Source organism: Typopeltis vanoorti, chromosome 17, assembly GCF_054136105.1.
Source record: "Typopeltis vanoorti isolate ZY-2024b chromosome 17, IOZ_Tvanoo_1.0, whole genome shotgun sequence".
NCBI classification, from domain to species: Eukaryota; Metazoa; Arthropoda; class Arachnida; order Uropygi; family Thelyphonidae; genus Typopeltis; species Typopeltis vanoorti.
Window position 1 is genome coordinate 78,257,913 of NC_143565.1, and position 22,009 is coordinate 78,279,921.

The following is a 22,009-nucleotide window of genomic DNA, read 5'->3' on the forward strand; positions in this document are numbered from 1 at the left end:
AAAAAATACAAAGTACAGGGAAACAGAAATAACAGTTCACGCCCTTGAACAGAAACATACCCCGCAAATCGACGACAAGGCCATAATAATAGAGAGAGACAAGACAACGAAACAATGCTTTCGGAATCCACTGACTCTACATGATCTCTGAATGTTGGAAGCTCCATAACATAAAAATTAGGTCACAACTCTGACCAATAGGAGATACCAGCACTTCAAAGGCAGAAACACCAAGCCGACATAACATAGCATCCACTTCCCCCATAAGTTCTGAGGACGACACATGGTCGAAACGGCTCGCATCCTGTTAACTCTCTCCATGCCCCCCCTTTCCCATAAACCCTTCCCCTTCCTCAAAAAAAAAAAAAACAATTTCTATTTTCAGCCCCCTCTTGCATCTCTCCCCCCTCCAGAAAAAATCACCCTTAAAAATAATAATATATGTATACATTATATAAAAAAACCCAGGTGTTTCAAATTAATTCTCCCACACTGCCTCAACCCCCTTCCTTTTTAACACCCTAACAGCAGAAGTATGCACATCGCAGAAAGAAGACAGCCAACAAGCATCCAAAAAAGGTATGTGCGAATTTTCTTCCTCTATTATTCTGCATACATTTGTCTCTAAAATACACCTGTAATACCCTAAAAATTCTTGAGTAAAAAGCCAATGACATTAAAAAAGGGGCACTCCTAAATGGAAGCAGGCAAAATAGCTGTAAAAATAACATACAATCATTCTGATTTAAATTAGTGCAGTGTATTAAGACACTGCCCACAAAATGTTATTACTAAACCTACAGTACATTTGCATGGGTGGGCAAGGATTTTTTTTTTCTCCATTTTTGTCAATTTTATACATATACTATATTATTTTAATGGCTAATATAGCCTAGTTTCATTTTTTTTTTTTTTTCGTAATTTTTAAAAATTCTATTTTTACATGATCCAGAAACTCTGCTCTAGAGACCAAACATGGAACTTTTTCAGCCACTTCAGACCACCAATAAGCAGGGAGGTGGTCTCACATCAGACGATGAAATTCATCTTCTACCTAAGTGTTGCTTATGTGGTTTGCACATTTTCTAACAAAGTGGTGCTCATATACTGCAGACAAGAAGCAAAACTATCTTGACACAGAAATAGGAATAATTCATTAAATGGAAGGATTATCGAGAGAATAAAGAGTTCTCTGCCTATTTTGTTATTATTGGATATTTTTTAAAGAAAAATAACTTTAGTAAGGAAAAATTAACTTAAGTTAAAAAGAATTGCTTTGCATTTTTTAATTCAATAAATTTAAGAAGGTGAAAAAAAAAACAGCTCGAATGATGCTAAGAGACTTACTTCAGTTCTTATCTTAACTGAATTTTTTTTTTCTTTTCCTCTCTAGTGTGAGCTAGAGACAATTATTATTTAAGAATGATAATATTTGTGCTGAGGAGAACTTGAGTTATTTTGACAGAAGTCTGTTTGTTTGTCAAATTTTAAACTTCTGAAGATAAATTTGTGTGTGAGTGAGTGAATTAGTGTATCTCTAATTGTTTTAAATTAAATTATATAAATAAACGTGTGTATTTTTTCCCTGCATAATTACACAGTCACAATAAGTGAATGAGATTTGTTTATGATTTAAATTTAAGGATATATATAATATAAACTTAAAAAAAAAATATATATATATATGTGTGTGTGTGTGTGTGTGTGTGTGTGTGTATATGTATTCAAGATACCAAGCAATTTTATATGAACTTGGTTTTTAATCCTATTTCCCAAGAATGCAAACAGACAAGAAAGTCAAGTTTGCGCCTGCAAGCCTAAGGCAACTGATCCCTAAGGTAGTGCCAGTTGAGGCAACTCGTGGTAAAGGTGGATAAAGCTCTGATCACTATTCTTAGTATTTTTCCTCTAATGTAAAGCACATCCACTTGAGGAGATGTATGATGCCAAACATTAAAGGCAATGGTCACTACCCATACCGGTTTCGACCTTTGTTGGAGTCTCGTCAGTGGGAGCCAGACCAGAAAATGCTAATAAGAGTGAAGTAATGTAGAGCTCATTATGTTTTGGCAACTTGTTTTACCAAAACAAGTTGCCAAAAGCTGTTTTAACCTTATAAATAAAATCTCAGGATGAGAGATAGATGTAGAAAATTTTAACTCGTGTATATATTATGTATTCATGATACCAAGCAATTTTATATGAACTTGGTTTTTAATCCTATTTCCCAAGAAAGCAAACAGACAAGAAAGTCAAGTTTTCACCTACAAGTTAAAATTTTCTACATCTATCTCTCATCCTGAGATTTTATTTATAAGGTTAAAATACCTTTTGGCAACTTGTTTTGGTAAAATACATAACGAGCTCTGCATTACTTCACTCTTATTAGCATTTTCTGGTCTGGCTCCCACTGACGAGACCTCAACAAAGGTCGAAACCGGTATGGGTAGTGACCATTGCCTTTAATGTTTGGCATCATACATCTCCTCAAGTGGATGTGCTTTACATTAGACGAAAAATACTAAAAATAGTGATCAGAGCTTTATCCACCTTTACCACGAGTTGCCATAAGGCACTACCTTAGGGATCAGCTGCCTTAGACTTGCAGTACTTGCAGGTGCAAACTTGACTTTCTTGTCTGTTTGCATTCTTGGGAAATAGGATTAAAAACCAAGTTCATATAAAATTGCTTGGTATCTTGAATACATAATATATACCCAAGTTAAAATTTTCTACAGATATATATATATATATATATATATATATATATATACACATATAGTATTCAACACAAAATACGAGGCTAATCTTCTTGAATGGCAGTCAGTCTCAAGTAGAGTAATGTGGGCAAATATGAGAATGGGGAACTGGACAATGAGACTTATTTGTGCCTATGGTCCCACAGAAGGTTCTACTAAGGTAGAAGTGGAGGAATTTTTTGAGGCTTTAGAAAAAGCAACTGACACAATGAAAAAGGAAAAGTTGGTCCTTGTTGGGGATCTAAATAGTAGAGTAGGAAATGATTGTGAGACATACAAAAATATTTTGGGAAAATTTGGAGAAAAGAGCAAAGCTAATAATAATGGCAAATATCTGTTGGATTTCTGCTCAGGACATGGACTGGTTATTACTAACACCATGTTCCAACATAAAAATGTGCACAAATTCACATGGAGAGAAGAGGCTAGGAATAAGAAAAGTCTCATTGACTATGTTATTGTTGATAGTGATGTTTTCTCCCTGGTGCAGGACACCAGAGTGTACAGAGGATTTGAAATTGGAAGTGATCACTATTTAGTCTTGAGCAAGTTAAAATTGAATTTCATACTGAAAAGAATAACATGTAAGAAAGTTTTAAAGCGAATAAAAGTTGAGCAGCTCTCAGATGTGAACTGTAGACTAAAATACAGAAATATTATTGAAAAGAAAATGAAAGAGTTTGAGAACAGGAATCAAACCTTGGAGATTCAGTGGCAAACTCTGAAGGAAACATTGATTGATTCTGCCAGAGAGGCATGTGGTGAGGTTGTGTGCAAAGATAAAAAAATCAGAACTCCCTGGTGGACACAGGAAGTTAAAGAGGCAGTGAAGGAAAAGAAGAAAGCATATCAAAAGTTCCTGGCAAATAAGTCAGCTTTTACTCTTACAGAATACAGAGACAAATGTAAGAAAGCTAAACAGTGTGTAAAACAAGCTAAACAAAAGTCATGGGAGGACTTTGGCAAGAATATAGAAAATAAATATCAAGAAGGTGGCAAAATATTCTGGAGGTTGTTGAAGAAGCTTAGGAATGGAGGAAAGAGTGCTGTAAAAGGAATTAGAGATGATAAAGGTGAAATGAAAACAGGAGAAAAAGATATCCTTGAAGTATGGAGTAATTACTTTGAAAAACTGCTAAATGAAACAAGCAGTGATGAGAGCACAGTGATAAAAAACACTGACCAGGCATGCAGTCAGGAATACATATCCATACTTGAAGTAGAAAAAGCCATCAAAGGCTTGAAATGTGGAAAGGCAGCAGGAGTAGATGATATTCGACCAGAAATGCTGAAGTATGGTGGTATAAGAGTCCTACAGTGGCTGCACTGCATAGTTCAGAAAGCCTGGACAGAGGGACGAATTCCCGATGATTGGAGTAGAGCTCTCATAGTACCCATATATAAAAAGGGAAATAAAACTGAATGTGAGAATTACAGAGGTATTTCCCTACTGAGTGTTCCTGGCAAGATCTATGCAAGTATACTTGAGAAACGGTTGAGAAGAATTGTGGAAGAAAAGCTTGGTGAAGAACAAGCTGGATTCAGACCAAATAGAGGCTGTCAGGATCAGATCTTCACTTTACGACAAATAGTCGAGAAAGCATGGGAATATAACAAAGATCTGTATTTAAGTTTTGTCGATTTGGAAAAGGCATATGACAAGGTGCCAAGAGAGAAGCTATTCAATACGCTGCAGTTATATGGTGTCAATGGGGCATTATATCAAGCAATACTTAGTCTTTATTTGAGTTGTGAGTCAGCAGTTAGAATTGAAGGAAGTACAGGAAGATGGTTTAATGTTAAATCTGGTGTGAGACAAGGATGTACATTATCCCCTCTGTTATTCATTATCTATATGGATCACATTATGAAGGAATGTGGTATTAAACCTGATATCAAAATTGGAGATGTTAATGTCAGCTCTTTGCTTTATGCGGATGATGTTATACTTCTAAATAAATCCGCTACAAGTCTGCAAGATTCTCTGACTAAATTGAATAGCTGTTGTAATAGATATGGTATGAAGGTCAGCAATAAAAAGACAAAGACAATGAAAATAGGCAGAATTATTGAAAATGTCAACTGTGTTGTGAATGGAGAACCTGTGGAACAAGTAAAACATTTCAGCTACTTAGGCACAATTTTTACTGAAGATGGTAAACTAAATATAGAAATAGACAACAGAATCAGCAAAGCTGGTATCGTGGGAAGTCAATTGAATAAATTCATATGGAATAAGAAAGAAATTAGTCGGAACACTAAATTAGCTGTATACAAGACTGTGTTCAAACCAATTTTAACTTATGGATCTGAGAGCTGGGTCAGAAGTAAAACACTTGACCAAAGACTAGAGACCGCAGATATGAGAGTCCTGAGAAAGATTAGAGGCGTGAACAGATGGCATCAATGGCAATATCATATTAAAAATGAGGATATTAGGAAAGAACTTGACATTGTCAGCATCCAGGAATGCGTTAGCAGAGCTAATCTCAGGTGGTATGGTCACTTGAATAGAATGGGAGAGGAAAGATTAGCAAAACAAGTGTTCTCTGCCAAGTTGGCAGGAAAACGACCCAGAGGAAGACCAAGATATAGGTGGATTGATACGGTACAAAGTGCCTTAGACAATAGAAATATAAGATCTGATAATGTTGAAGTCTTGACAAGTAACAGACTGATTTGGAGGAAAATTGTAGATAGGAAGTTAGTAATGATGTAATTTTTTCATGTAGTACTGTCATATCCTGTACACCCCTTGAGGGTACATGGCAGGAATTTGATGATGATGATGATGATGATGATGAAAAAAAAAAAATATATATATATATATATATATATATAATTTTTTTTGTTTTGTTTTTCTCAAGTAAATAATTATAGATACCAGAAAAGAAAAATAATACTTGTAGCCCTGAACCTTAGCTACATTAAAAATTTTGGCATAACGTTTCAAATTGTTATTTATTTATTTATTTTTTAAAGGCAAAGTGAAGACCTAATTCTGGGGGAAACTTAATGCAGAGGGATTTTATGCTGTTTGTATGAACTGTGGATTTCGATGGTTAATAATAGCAATAGTAACATTTATTGTTGATCTTTTAACAAAGTGATAAATAAACCATCATGATATTGCTGATTTTGCAAAGGATTTTCACAAAACACTCCAACTTGCTGCCAAAATTCAGATAGGCTGATGGATAATAAACTGATAGGAATGAATGAGCAAGGTTAGTGAACGAAAGTGCCAGTAAGATGTCTTAAGGAGTTGCCTTGGTATGCTCCTTGGAAAACTATTGCTTAATGTTGATATCTTCTTCAGAAAGGAGAGAGAGCTGTTTGGTTATAATGAAAAGTTAGGAGGGATGATAAGGAAAGACCATGTGCTATTTTCAGCACTTAAAGAGAGAGAAAAATGTTACCTTCTTACAATGGGAATCTTTCTGAATTGAAGAGAGTGCTGACTATGTATTACACTGGTGAGAATGCATCCCAGTAGTTGGAGCTAATAAGAGTTCTAGATGTGACATTCAACAGAGAATTTTACAATATCTTGAGACAATGCAAAAGAATTTTCACAATTTCAAGAAGGGCATAATGAGTAGAGATGAAATTAATGATCACCTTTATAAGGCCTTGATCCTGAATCTGAGATTTGCTTATATTTGTAAATCAGGTAATTTGGTTCTGGAAAGATGTAGAGAAGAATAATTAAGGTGAGATTGGGGCAATGGAATGTTGATAATGGAATGGAATCCAAACAAGTGGGAAACAGGAATATGATAGAGCAAAATTTATGACTTAGTGAAAGGATCTTTATAAGACAGATACATGAGAATGCCTTAATATATGGTAAGAGAGAGAAAGTGGAATAATTATTCAAAAAAGAACGTATGCTCCTGTTTTTATCCATATCTTATGCTAGTGTAAGAAAACAAAAGTTCTCAGGTGATGAAACTTCATACTATGCTATTGTATTATAGAGAACACTGGCTTCACATTGAATTGCTTGTTGTACGCCTACAATGCATGGAAAAACGTACTTCTGAATATGATGCTACACATTTTGGTCAGCATCACTACTGAGACTAGTTTCAAACTTTACCAAGGTCTCATCAGTGGGAATTAGATAAATATACACAGTGACAAAGAGTATCTCCATGGCAGATTTCTCATCTACAAGTAGCCAAACAGCATATTACCATATGATTACAATACTTTAGACTTGAAATAGCTATGAGGTTTTTCTGCTTCACTGGCTCTTTACACCATGGAAAACAGTTAATCTCACTCTGTTGTGAGATTAACTGCTATTAAAATAAGACCAGGCCTTATATTAATTTTTGCTCAAAAAGATGTATTAGGGCTTATTTTCAGGGGATGTCTTATTTTTTCATGTACAACAATCTACATTTATTCATTTATTCGTGTACAAAAATCTACATTTATTCATGTAAAAAAATGTATCTTTATTCAAATACAGTCATGTCATCTTCTTCTGAAACATCATCATAACTCTCCAAACCCTGAATTCCAGCCCTGAATTTCTTGCGACTCCATTTCCTGTAGAACCATTGGCCCCAATCTCTCATGTCCAGCAATAGAGCTCTCCTTAAATGAGCACTTCTTGTCCATGTAGCCTGTTCATAGTGCATTGGCAACACAGCTATCAGTGATTTTATCTCATGAATTCTTCACCCAAGTCACGACCTCTTGCAGGCTAGGATTCACAATATTCCCACACTGATTTCTCTCCATTCTATTTTCAATGTAGTCATTGATTTCCATGCACAAATGGTCCTTGAATGGCTTGATTATTGCAATATCAAGAGTCTGGAGATAGGCAGCCATTCCTGAGGGAACCATTATTTGATTTATTCTTCTCTCTACAAGAAAGTTCATGTCTTTAGCATGGTGAGTGCTGGCTGAATCCCAGACTAGCAGACCATTTGGCCACATTGCAAAACAAGTGGCAACATTAAATCGACCCACTTCCTTATAACTGCTTGTGTGCACCAGGCTTTTTCGGTTCCAAGAACATAAATGCCTGAAACACGTTCAATCTTATATTTTTTGTCCTTAGTAATGATTAGAGGTGGGGCTTTCTTTCCATCCAGATGAAGTGCCAAAATACAGGTAAGACGTGCACTTTCGTAACCAGTGGAGGGAATGTAGATTGACGAGGCACCCCTCTGATCAATTGTCGTTTGAGATCCTTGGCCCATAAACACTGCTGTTTCATCCATAGCAATCATGTTGGAGAGTTGGTATTTAGAAAAGTCGATGCCATCAACAAAGGACTTGAATGCAAGTGCATGTTTAATAACTTTAGTTCTTATTTTTCTTATTTAGTTCAATCTTCCAGCTTGAACAGTGTTGTCGATCTTCTTAGAGACAGTTCATATTGCTGAAGGAAGCCATCCAGCCAGTGTTGTGATGCTTTGAATTCTTCTGGGGATATTTCTAACTGTGGTGCCATTGCAAAGGCAAATGCTTGAATATCAGCCCTGTACATAACCAAAGCCTTTGCTCTCCTGTCAGCATTCCATTCACAGGTGATGTCTTCCAGCTAAGGAAATAATGGTTGCTGACCTAATCCACACTTGTGCTTCTTAGCATTTCCCTCATCCACCTGTTGACTGAGGTTATCATACTCTGCTCACCAGTTTCGGACCATCCGGAGATCTAACTTCTTCTCTTTGCAGAAAGTCGTAAGATTCTTGTCCCGGGCGTTCTCCACGATTCCTTTCTTGTACTCGACAGAACAGGTCTTTCTTTTTGCACTCATCTTGTCTGGGGATCAAAATATTATTCCCTTTAAATCTACCATTAAATCAAGTGTTAATTGAAGACTTACGAGACAGGAGTGGCAACAAAAATGATGACAGTTAAGAATAATGGTCCACACAAAAGCGACGAAAAATTGCAATCACCAAAATTCAGAAAACGTTTCTTTATTTCACACAAGTGCATTAAGTATGTCCGTTACAACACACGACGTACTGAATTATGAAGATTCGTATTAGACACAACCACGGCCGTTCATTATCAAGTGTGCACGTTATTCGTGCGTTGTGTCTGTACTTCGATTGGTCATTCGGCAATAAGTCTCGAGTTTATCTGTTTATATACGCATTTACCTCTTGTCCAAAGGCGCCAGCTTGGGTATTTACAAATACTTAATTATAATTTATATTATCATTTATTTTAAGTATTAATGTCAATAATATTATTTATTTATATTTAATTATACATTAATATTATTATTTTATAATTCAATACGTCCGTCGTGTGTTGCAACGAATGTACTAAATGCATCCATCTGGCTGACGATTTAACTGGGGCTTATTTTTGGGATAGGGCTTATATTATGAGCATCCTGAAAAATCATGCTAGGGCTTATTTTCTGGTTAGGTCTTATTTTTGGGGAAATAGGGTATATAAATTATTTTGCACAATACTGACAGGGTTTTTTTGGGAGTTCAAATGGTTACATTTTAAATCAATTCACCCACTGAAGGTTGAAACTTGTAGCATAATTTAGTGCTGTTGATAGTCTAGAGTTAGATCATTTAGAAATCTGCTTGTTAGACATGGAACTGTTTTTCATGCTAATTCATATAATACTTCAACAAACAGAGTTGTAGTAGTTTTACACTAAGTGATGAAATTCATCTAATTACTTAAAACTGTAACACAAAATATGATAAGATTTAATTAATATCAAAATAATTTAAATGTGAAAAATTGATAAAGGAAAAAGTATTTGAATAGGGATTTACCTATCTGCTAAAGAACGTGACCGTTGTAAATGAGTCTCAACTTCCCAGCCTGGTTTAGAGGAACTAAAACCAGCACTCCTATGGCCCCAAACTTCAATGGATAATGCTCCTTCTCCACAGTGTTCTACAAATTCTTCAGTTACATTTACTGTTAATTCCTGAAACCAATTATTCATAAATATTATATATATATATATTAATTAGCTACCTTAGTGAAATAAATATTTTAACATAACAAATTTCCCCCATGTCAATAAAGATGAACATGGTTAAATATGAAATGAATTTACCTTATTATTATTACTATATTTCCATAAAAATCTTCTTAAAATATTATAAATTTTTATATTGTTATAGGAGAATTTTTATATTTTTAAATCATCAGAGATTCGTGGAAATTCCGTTTCATATTGATTATTTAATGACTATCCAAAAAACAACAAGACCAAATAAGTGCAATTACTGATCTTAATCAGTTATTTTGGTGGACTTACAACTAGTGTAGCAGATACAGGTTTCTCATAATACAAATACACTACAAGTAAGTGTGGAAGAAAAACAATTCAAAATTGTAATGCACAAAAGGATTAAGATCCTATCATGGAAAATCTAGGGTTGGATTTAAAGTGATCTAGGCTGCTAGGTATAAGGTGGTCTTAAAAGGATAGTTCCAAACTTTTTTGGTAAATTAATGCAGCTGTATTTTTACTTTATATTTTTCAAAACAAGGCCACACATGAAAAGTTGCAGAACCTATAGCATATCAGTAACATGTATAGGCAAACCATCAATCAAACTCACAAAAGGTTGGAAACCTATGGTGCATCTGTACCATGACTGTAGTACTGGTTAGATAATTCAAGAATTCTGCTCCAAAGACCAAATATGAACATGTGCCACCTAAATTTAGGGCAGAATAGTCTGAATTATTAAAATGACTAACTACATTTTGACTTTCATATCAAGATTACCATTAGGAATAAAGATAATCTACCACTGCACTATGGTAAAATGCAGTACTATTGAACTAGTTAATCTTCTTGCATTTGGGGACAGCAGTATTAAACAAAAAAAGCCTTGTTGTTAGCAATCAGCAACATTATGAGTAAATAATTACACTTAGAAATCTGTTGTTATTATTATTATCTTAAATTGTTATCTTCTCAACACTGAAATGCAATAACGAATAGGTGGTAGTCTATAGTTCTATTTATACTTTACATCAATATAAGCGTAAACTTACATTGGTGTAAACTGAAATTTCTAACAGACAGCGATTATTAGAAATGATCTAGAATCCTCTTAATAAATTCATCCAACAGGTGAATAACTGAAAGTCCTGTTTGAAAATTACTTTACACGAGCAGCTTTTATACAGAACTGTTATTAGAATATATTTTTGAATCACAAGAAGTGTGGAGCCTTAAAAAAGAGCTTGGTATACTTGATGGTATCTTAAGTTACAAGTTAATAATTAAGTGAGAGAGAGAGAGACTGCTTCAGCAAGTTACACCTATAGCTATAACTAAAGAAATCAGAGAAGAATGGCTTTCTGGCTAGGATGGTTGAAGTGACTGAATATGTGCTGACCAAAAATTTTAAGGCCTTCATTTTTTGAGAAAATTTTGATTCTGAAGGAATCAGCATCGAGAAACCATTATTTAGATTATTATTTTTTAATTTGATTACTACATATTTTGATTCAAGGTGATGTAACATGACTTCAGAATTCCTTTTTAACTATTCATGCCTAAAATGGTTCTAGTAAATTAGCACAGCATTTCAAAGGATTCTATCTCAGTGTGCTGATGACCACACTGAGTTAAACTATACAAAAGGCATTCACCATAATGGATTTAGTTTTGGTAGTCACTAATCATCTTTTCAAAAGCACAGCAGCTTGTCAAAAAAAGGGGAGAGAAGGACAGTCATAGGTAACCCAACCTGATATACAACGATAAAAACAGGGGAATCAGCTAAACTTTGCTGGTGGACAAAAATATGAATTTGCCAGAAAGTACAAAGGTGGAGACAAACTGAAATATCTTCAAAATCCTGGTGATCTGATTGGAAATACCCAAAATATATGGAATCAGATACCTTCTCTCATTGCAGGAAACATGAGGAGAATGGATTGAGTTTTTTTTCCTGAAATGCATGAAGTCAATCAATAATATTCTTACTAGGTTTATATAAGACTGCAGCAATTTATAATAATTGCTATTATTGTATGGGCACCTCCATGGAGTCCAAAGACTCATCGTGGAAGACCCAAAGTATTCATACAATCTATTATACCTCTCCTTGAACCCATTAACAGATAAAGCACTCACAACTGACTCTGGCAACTCATTCCACTCATTCACGACTATCCAAGCACAACATCTAGTCTTCACACCCCTATTAACCACACATTTATTCACATTCCAGGGATAACCCCTTTGTCTTCCCCCCCCCCCCCAAGCCAAGTGCTGAAACATTTCCCCAGCATCAGTCCTATAAAACCCCTTAAGCAAGTTAAATGTTTCTATCATATCCTCTCTTTACTTCCTATCAACCAATTTCTGCAATCCACACATCCTCAATCTATCTTCATAGATTGAGGATGTGTGGATTGCAGAAATTGGATTGCGGAACTCCACAGACCACTTGCCATCTTGGTTATTTGCCTCTGAATATTCTCCACCACTTCCTCATCCCCCAGGAGACCAGACCTAAGCACAATAATCCAGATGTGTACATGTCAAGGCCAAATAAAGGGGGATAACGACTTCCTTATCACCACTTGTTAATGTGTTCTTCAATAGCCAAGTAATCTTATGGGCAACCTTGGCAATATGTCCTCTAAACTTCACCTCTAAATCTCTAGCTTCATCTACCATATTTACTTGAATATAACTTGCCCTCACATATATCTCACATTCCTGATTTTACTTTTGGAAAAACAGAAATTAAAAGTTTGCATATGAAGTTTCACACACGGAAAAAAAAAAGCTTAAAACTTTAGGAAATAGATAGTGAATATTGTTATGGCAGTTTCAGATAATTTGGAATTTGGTTGAAGAGAATCAGCATTTCAGCTGAGCAATGGTTGGCTTGCCTTTGTCGTTGATGTCTTCATATAGACATTTTATAGCTGTGTTATCTCTACCAGCACACCATTCCTGCGCGTTTCGTGACTCCGCTCTCACTTCTCATTAGACGTACATTAAGGATTGTGCATAACATATCTCAAGACTTATGAATTACCAGTGATTTTTGCTTGAAATATAGAGAAACATTCAAGTTACAGCTGGTTTCAAACTTTAAGAGAAATCAAAGTTATGATAAACTCAAAGATCATATGATCCCAAAATGATAAAAGGACAAGCAATAATGAAATTGTTTGTTCCAATTTAATTATATAGAAGCACTGCCACCAAGGATTCAAATATATCGTGTGATGAAGGTGATCCACCAAGTGCATAAATAACATTGATAATTAAAATTTAAATGCATTAATTTTATAAATAATTTGAGCAATTATAAATTACAATACTGAGAATTTAATTATAAACGTCAATTTAGTTTTTTTCCTGAAAATCCCTGCATATATCTTGCACCACGATTTTTTAACTTTAATTTTGGAGAAAAAAGTATGAGTTATATTCAAGTAAACATAAATAGTATTTCCCAGAGTACAGTGCCATCAATGTGATACACAGCTTATAATTCTTTATCCCAAAATGCATAAGTTTACATTTCTCCACAAACTGACACCCATTATCTTTTGCCCATACCGACAGCCTATTTAAATCATCCTGCAAGCTCTCCACATTGCCTTGATTAACTATTACTCTACCTAATTTTGCATCATCAGCAAACAACTGAATATTTCCTTGCAGGTTATTTCCTACATCATTTATGTACAAATTAAATGTGTTGCAAAGTGGATGGCAGCCAGGAGACAGATCTGGAGCTGGAAGAAAATGTCATCAGGAAGGTCAGTGATTTTAGATACTTAGGTTCAACAATGAAAGAGGATAGTGAGGCTGAGAAGGAAGTGGGATGCAGGATATGGAGAAAATACAGGATTGGATAGATGAAAATGTGATACTGTATGGGGGAAAGCATGGTTTTGTGAAGGGTAGATCATGCCTTAGTAACTTGCTCACATTTTATAACACAGTGACAGCTGAACTGGATAATGGATTTACAGTGATTCTACTGGACCTTGCTAAGGCCTTTGACAGGATACCACATGGAATTCTAATCACTAAACTGCAGCATATGGGAATGGATATACGGTTGGTGAGATGAATAGGAGGGTAGTTGATGGAGAGATATCAGAGAGTGGTTTATTCAGCAGTAGAGTCCAGAAGACGGACTGTGACTAGTGGTGTGCCGCAGGGTTCTGTTCTTGGACCACTACTGTTCAATTTGTTCATTAACGATATAGGAAAAGAGGAACTGTTCATTTGTTTGCTGATGATGCAAAGTTGGGTAGAGCAACAGTGAGTGCACAGGATGTCAAAATTTTGCAGGATGATTTGGATAGTTTGAGGAGTGGGCTAAGGAGAATGGATGTCAATTTAATGTGGCAAAGTGTAAGGTTATGCATTTTGAGGTTAAAAGATTAGCAGCAGTATATCACATTGGTGGAACTGTACTCCAGGAGATTGACGAGGCCAGGGATTTGGGAGTGTTGGTGGATAGGAAGTTGAAGTTTAGGAGGCACATTGCAAAAGTGGCTAAATCAGCTCATCAAATCACTTGGTTGCAGAAAAATACTTTAACAAGCAGAGACAAAAGGTTATTGTTCCTCTGTATGAGCCTTGATTAGACTACTGTGCCCAAATATGGGTGCCAGGGTTTCTTCTGGATGGGGATGAGGTGGAGAGGATCCAGAGACGAGTGACCAAGATGATGGCAGGTCTATGGAATGAACCTTATGAGAACAAGTTGAAGATTTGTGGGTTGCAGAAATTGGTTGATAGGTGGAAAAGGGGGATGATATGATTGAGACATTCAAATTACTGAAGGGTTTCTATAAGATTAATTCAGAAGATATTTTTGAGAATAGGACTGGTGGTGGGAAGACTAGGGGCCATACATGGAAGCTGGGCAAGAGTGTGGTTAGCAAGGGTGTTAGAGTTAGGTTTTTTACTTGGAGAGTGGTGAATGAGTGGAATAAGCTACCGGAGTCTGTTGTAGGTGCCACGACTGTAAATGAGTTCAAGGCGAGGTATGATAGATACTGTGTGAATATCGAATAGTTGTTCTTGACAGGATGTTAGGGCCTCCCTCGGTGAGTCTATGGACTCCTTGGAGTTCTCGTAATAATAATAATAATAATAATAATGATAATAACTATGTAACTTATCATGTTTGCTTTTATATATTTTTCTGTAATAATCTTATATCTGTAATAAATTACCCATGAGCTTTTGTTAAAATAATGTGGTGCATGACGTCATCATGTAACGCTGTTAACTCATGTCTAATTAATAAGTCTAATTCTAAGAATTAGACTTATTAATCCTGCTGTAACCCAAAGTTGCTATATATGGCCATTTCAAAATACGCGCAAGGTATAACGTCATGTCAGATGTCAATATATGACCATATATGGAAGTTTCCAGAGAAGGATGCATATGTACAACGGAAGTCCCAGCCTATATAAAGTGTGACGTCTAGAAGGACTTTGTCTTACAGTTTTCACCTTCTCTTACCTGAATCTGCCACCATGAGAGGTCCGTTGTCTGTAATCGAAAGAGAAGCATTGTAAGTCTTGGGTTTCAGAATGTTCTACCTGGATCAACCAGCATGTAAGGTCCACTGTCGGTAATTGAAAGATGAGTGTCACAAGTTGCAAAGGTCCTAAAGGGAATAGAATAATCGACGACTCGGACAAACAAGAAATTTGGTGAGAAATCAAGAACGAGCCAGCAGAAGGAAAGAAGGATAAAAAAAGGAGCACTTTCGTGTAAAAAAAGTTCGTGTAAAAGGCAGTGCTGAAGGAGAATTGTAAGTACTTATATATGTGCTAATTCCTAACAAGAATGTACATCTAGTGAGTTTGTTTATGGGTACAATAAGATAATGTGAATTGATAATGAAATAAGCTTACTCAAGGTAAGATTTATTGTCAGCTGGGACTTCCATTGTCTTGCTTCTGTTCATACAGTACTTTGTGTATATATGACTGGCAGGATAATCTAGATTGTGATTTAGCTTTCTTCTTCTTCTGCAGCTTTTCCCACATAAGTAGGGTCGCTGTTTGTAGTGAGTCTACTCCACAATCTCCTGTCTTGGGCTGTAGCCACATCCAAGTTCTTCATCCTCAAGTCCTCCTCCACCATCTCTTCTTTGGCCGCCCATGCTTCCTCCTCCCCTGCACATCCATCTGCATGACCTTTCTTCCCACATACTCTTTCTCCCTCCTCATCACACGACCAAACAATCTCAACCTTGCCTATTGTGTCTTTGCTCTTAAGTTCGTAACTTTCACCGTTCCCCTTACATAGTCATTTCTCAGACGATCCTTTCTGGTCACACTGCACATCCACCTAAGCATTCTCATCTCCACTACCTCCATCCTGCTGATGTTATTTTTTCTCAGGGCCACAGTTTCCACAGAATACGTCATAGATGGTCTCACTGATATCCTGTAGATTTTGCCTTTCAGATTGATCGGCACACTCTTATCGCATAGCACTCCAGCCATCTCTCTCCAGTTCCTTCATCCTGCTTCCCACTTCCTTCTCAGCCTCACTATCCTCTTTCATTGTTGAACCTAAATATCTAAAATCACTGACCTTCCTGATGACATTTCCTTCCAGCTCCAGATCTGTTTCCTGGCTGCCATCCACTTTGCAACACATATATACTCTGTCTTACTTCTGCTCAGTCTCATACCTCTCTCTTCCAGTACTTTCCTCCAACTTTCCAGTTTAGCTGCCACTTTTTCTCTTGATTCTGCACACAGCACAATGTCATCTGCATACAACATAGTCCAAGGCAGGTCTTCTCTCATCTCCTCCGTCACCACCTCCATCACAATATTAAAAAGGAACGTACTTAATGCTGACCCTTGATGCAAGCCAACTGTCACTGGAAAACGTTCTGTCTCTCTGCTCTCAGGCAGGTCAGAATTCTTGTCTTCACATTTCTGTACATCTCCTGCACCAGCCTGACATATTTCTCCGATACCTTCTTCTCTCTCAGACACCTCCAGACTTCTTCCCTTGGCATTCTATCACATGCTTTCTCCAGCTCAATAAATACCAGATGTAGCACCCGTTGCTTCTCTCGAAACTTTTCCATCATCTGCTGTAACTCAAAGATAGTATCTGTCGTCAATCGACCAGGCATGAAGCCAAATTGCTCCTTTGCAATATCCACCTCCTTCCTCAGTCTTCCTTCAAAAAACATTCTCTAGGATTTTCATCGTGTGGGAAATCAACTTTATTCGTCTGTAATTCTTACAGTCTTGTGCATTCCCTTTACTTTTGTAGATGGGGACAAGAGTATTTCCCCTCCATTCCTCGGGTATATTTCCTGTTGACAAACTTTTAGTAACAGGTCCCACAGCAGGTCAATTCCCTCTTCTCCCAGTGCATCCACTGGGATCCTGTCAGGGCCCACCGATTTTTCATTCTTCATCCTCTTTATGGCCTCCTTCACTTCCACTCTACTAATGTTCTGCACCATCCCCTCATAAGGATCCCCATCTTCTCTGTGAGCCCTTGCATTTTCTTCATTCAAAAGCCCTTCAAAGTATATTCTCCATCTGTTTCCTATATCCACATCCCTCCTTAATATCCTTCCTCCAGAGTCTTTTATCTGCCTCACATGTATGATGTCCTTTGATGCCTTATTTCTACATTATGCCAATCGATAAATCTTTCTCTGTTCTTCCATTTTTCTAATTGTTCATAAAGGTCTTGATAAGCCACAGCCTTTGCCTGTGCAACAACTCATTTGGCTTCTCGTTTTTTCTCCTCTCTGTCCTCTTCCACTCTTGACTCGTCCCACTTCTGCTTTGCCTTCCTCTTAGCCATCACTGCTTCTTGTACATTATTATTCCACCACCAACCCTCCTTCTGCTCTCTAATCTATCTGGATGTTTCACCAAGCACCTTAGAATTGCTTTTGAATTATGTCTCCACCAATCTTGTACACTTTCTAGTCCATCTGAAATCCTCTCTAACACCTTCTCTCTAAAACGGTTCCTCACACTCTCTTCTTTTAAGGGAAACCACTTAATTGTCTTCCTCCCATGGCTTCCAAAGGTTCTTGTCTTCTACCTTATTTTCAAGTCTGCGCACAGCAGCCGGTGTTGCTGCGCCACTTGATCTGTTGGGATTACCTTACAATTTGTTACTGCCTTAAGATGTTTTCTTCTAGCAAAATGTAGTCAATCTGTAAACTGTTGTTGCCACTTCTAAATGTTAGCAAATGCTCTTCCCTCTTACAGAAAAAGGAGTTAACAATTGCCAGATCAAACGCTACTGCGAAGTCCAAAATCCTCTCTCCTTCCTGGTTCATCTTTCCCACTCCATGGCTGCCATGCACCCTTTCATAGTCCCTATTCTGTCTCCCTATGCATCCATTCAAGTTTCCTCCGACAATCACCATCTCCTTTTCTTCCAGTTCCCTCATTTTTCTTCATTTAACACGTTCCAGAATTCATCTTTCTATTCTGCTGTACAGCCAACTTGTGAGGCGTTGAAGAATTGAAAATAACAAAAAATTGTAATAAACTGTATATGTTAATATGAATTAAACTAAACATTCCTCTTTGATTTAATAAAATGGTTTATGAACAACACATTGGACTGATTCTGTCAATGCACTATCCTGAAAATTTCGAACCTGCATAAGATAAACTTTAGATTATCAATAATCAAGGCACGACTAATTTAAGGTATAGATTAATATAAGTGGGAAATAGAAATAAAGAACATTTATAGCAGCACATTGCTAATCAACTGTTTTTACCTCGATTCTGTCCTTTCATATACCACTATTAGATATCTGTACAGCAGCAGCCCTATTATCACATAACCAGTGTCATATTCATCTCCATTTGTTCTAATTTGCACGATAGAGTTCCATGTGGTATTCTGTCAAATGCCATTGCAAAATCCAGTAGAATCATCGTGTAGCCATTTCCTTTATCTAACTCAGCTAAAAAGTTAATAAATTACTAACGAATGACCAACCCTTAACAAAACCATGTTGCCCCTCACACAACATCATATTTTTATCCATCCATTCTTGACAAGAGTTTCTGTAGCTGAAGTTGGTGCAGATGAAACTTTTTGGTCAGAAAGACCTGGGTTCAATTCCTGTCCATGACATGACGAACCTTTATCTGGTCTCTTTCGACTAAAGGTGAGTTAACCAGTCCCATAAGGAGAAGGAGGGTTCCCCCTCCCGGTAACTCAGGTTTTTCATCCCTCAAAACGAACAAACTGGTCCTGTGAACACGCACTGCTACAGTCATAAATACTTACGGCAGGGAAAGCAATGGGAAACCACCTTGCTTCATAACTATCTCTCTAGTAATCAGCTGCAACCCTCTCAAAGAGAGGAATCCACAGGATTAGGATTCCTGACAAATTCTCTTTTTTCACCAATTTTTCCATCACTTTTATCACTACACCTGAGATACTGATTGGTATCTCAGGTGTGGTGATAAATATTTCATCAAAGGCACTTAGTAATCTTTGAACTTCCTTTATGCAAGGGAATTATTCTGCCCTCTGTCCACTCCCTTGGAACTCTACCAGAGCTGAGACTTAAAAGTAGATGCCATCATCCCAAGGTTTAACAATCCTGTATGGTACAGGATGGTTAACCATACATACTACCTTCCCATTAGTCACTTAGTAGCTGTCTCGGTTATCAGATAGACTGTCACAGTATTGCAATGCATGTGGTAAAATAACCCTTATTTTACTTAATGATGGCCCCAAAGCACAAGGGTAGTGATGCTGCCAATTCGGATATGCCAAAGAGAAGTCATAAAATGTTTCCTTTTAAATGAAAAGGCGAAAATTCTTGACTTCATAAAATAATAAATAAATGATAGTATTTATTATTTATCCTCATACACTTTGTATCCATCATATATTTCAATGTAATATCAATGGTATTGCAACTTTAATATGCACTCTGCATTCATGATAACTTGGACATACATATACGTCCTGGCCGGTAGCATTAACGATGCTGTATTAGGTGGCAGAAAACAAAATTCCACATTTCGGTATCTAAAACAGGATGGCCAAGCGCATTGTCTATAATCAATAAAACTTTAAAAGTACAGATTTTTTTCCATCAATAGCATTTAAATTCTGGAACAAAACATTGATTCTGGAACCATTCATTAAAAATTTATTTTGTAACCCAACCTTTTTTTTGTCTTCCAGTGCAGTGGTAACGTGTTAAAATCCACAGCTTTCATTGCCCATCTTAGGGATTAATTAATGAGTAATGGTTTAATATACAGGGTGCTTAGGGGGTCAAAGCTGTATAACTGAGAGGAGATCTCCAAATTGCCTTTAAAGGAATGCGGAGAACCGACCAGGGCTTCTGATCTAATGTCAAATCCTCACCTTCTCGTGGTGCACCCTGTTAGGTATCTACTTGGATATTGAAAAAACGAGGATTGGCTGGTAATTTTGGATTTAGCTGACCAAATTGTATTCTTATTGGCTTAAACCAAAATACAAAATGATGGTACAACATGACAGAATTTAATGCTGGCTGGGCCTTCGCCAGGTTAAACAAGGCCCCCGTTGTTTTTGCCAGGGAACCAGCGGAACGTCAGCTACTCGAACAAATCTGAAAACACACCCGAACTTAACATCACCAGAGTTCAAGATCGGTACTATCAACATAAGAAGCCTGAATGGCAAAGAAATGGAGCTGGCTGAGGAATTAGATAACTACCAGATCACAATAATAGGGGTGACTGAAACAAAAAAGACAAAAACTGGTGAGATCTTTCTGAGCAATAAATACAAAATGTTATATTCAGGCAATGACAATCAAGGAAAAGAAGGAGTAGTCATAGTATTCAACACAAAATACGAGGCTAATCTTCTTGAATGGCAGTCAGTCTCAAGTAGAGTAATGTGGGAAAATATGAGAATGGGGAACTGGACAATGAGACTTATTTGTGCCTATGGTTCCACAGATAGTTCTACTAAAGTAGAAGTGGAGGAATTTTTTGAGGCTTTAGAGAAAGCGACTGACACAATGAAAAAGGAAAAGTTGGTCCTTGTTGGGGATCTAGATAGCAGAGTAGGAAATGATTGTGAGACATACAAAAATATTTTGGGAAAATTTGGAGAAAAGAGCAAAGCTAACATAATGGCAAATACCTGTTGGATTTCTGCTCAGGACATGGATTGGTTATTACTAATACCATGTTCCAACATAAAAATGTGCACAAATTCACATGCATACCAAGGGAACTGACAGGAGGAGGGATATTACTGATGATCCATCCATCCTTCCTGAAAATACAATCATCATCATCACCACCAACAGTGGTTCTGGCAGGCCCTTAAACAGCAACACTCTTGAAGAATCCTGAATTTTGTAACATAATTACGAGGATCAGGTGGTTAGCCATCATATCTATAAGTATTCTTTAATCTGTAAATTGTGTGTGTTCTACTGGCTGGTTTTGCCTGGCTGCAGGAAGAAATACCCTGCCATCTCTGTATAAGACCAGTTCACTCACTCACCTTCAGTGATAAGCCCTGGTAAAGATTTTTCACATCCTAGACAGGGTTTGAACCCAGGTCTTTCCAACCAAATGGCTTCATCTATACTGATTGAGTTATAGAGACTCCCTGAAAATACGATATCTCGCACTTTATATCCCTATAACATCTTCTGTCAAAAAAGTTTCATTGATGCTGATAATTTCTGGCGAAGTCAAGCTTATCAATGCCAAAAACTCCTCCATTCAAATCACTCCACTAATAATAACTTTTGTTTTAAAAAGTTCATGTTATTAATCCGGCTCTTCCGTGTGTATACAGCTTTCAGAGTCAAAATTTTCATGACTTTTTCTTTATTTCCATTCATTCCTTTTTATCACATTTATAAAAATCAGCACTGAATATCAAACCAAATATTCAAATTAATAAGAACATGCATCTCCATTAATCTTTATATGTGATGGTGCTACTTGGATTTAATGGAACTTGATAGCATTCCCTATATAGATATTTACTAAAATTTGAGGGCTATTTTAATTTTCATTAAAATCAGACTTTAGGAACTAAATTATACAAGGTTAAATATGCTGTTAATATAGCTGTCTCATGTATCTAATTTGTGAGTCTCCACAGCTGGAAAAGGCCTAAGTTTGAATTTGATCTCTAGCAGATAAGGACCTTCATAACTGAAGGTCAGTTAGCCAGTCTCATATGGAGGCAACATTTTTTTTTTTTTTTTTTTTTTTTT

The 22,009-nt window shown here is 36.6% G+C and overlaps 1 protein-coding gene across 6 annotated transcripts in view; it reads right to left on the reverse strand.

Moving 5' to 3' along the window:
- The window catches only part of Khc-73 (Kinesin heavy chain 73), an 842,240-nt gene that overhangs the window by 260,361 nt on the left and 559,870 nt on the right, over window positions 1–22,009 (reverse strand). For all 6 annotated transcript variants that reach the window (XM_090407555.1, XM_090407554.1, XM_090407553.1 and 3 more), the window contains one exon: window positions 9,539–9,696. In XM_090407555.1, coding sequence (XP_090263681.1) covers window positions 9,539–9,696 — 158 coding nt within the window. The remainder of the gene's footprint in view (window positions 1–9,538; window positions 9,697–22,009) is intronic.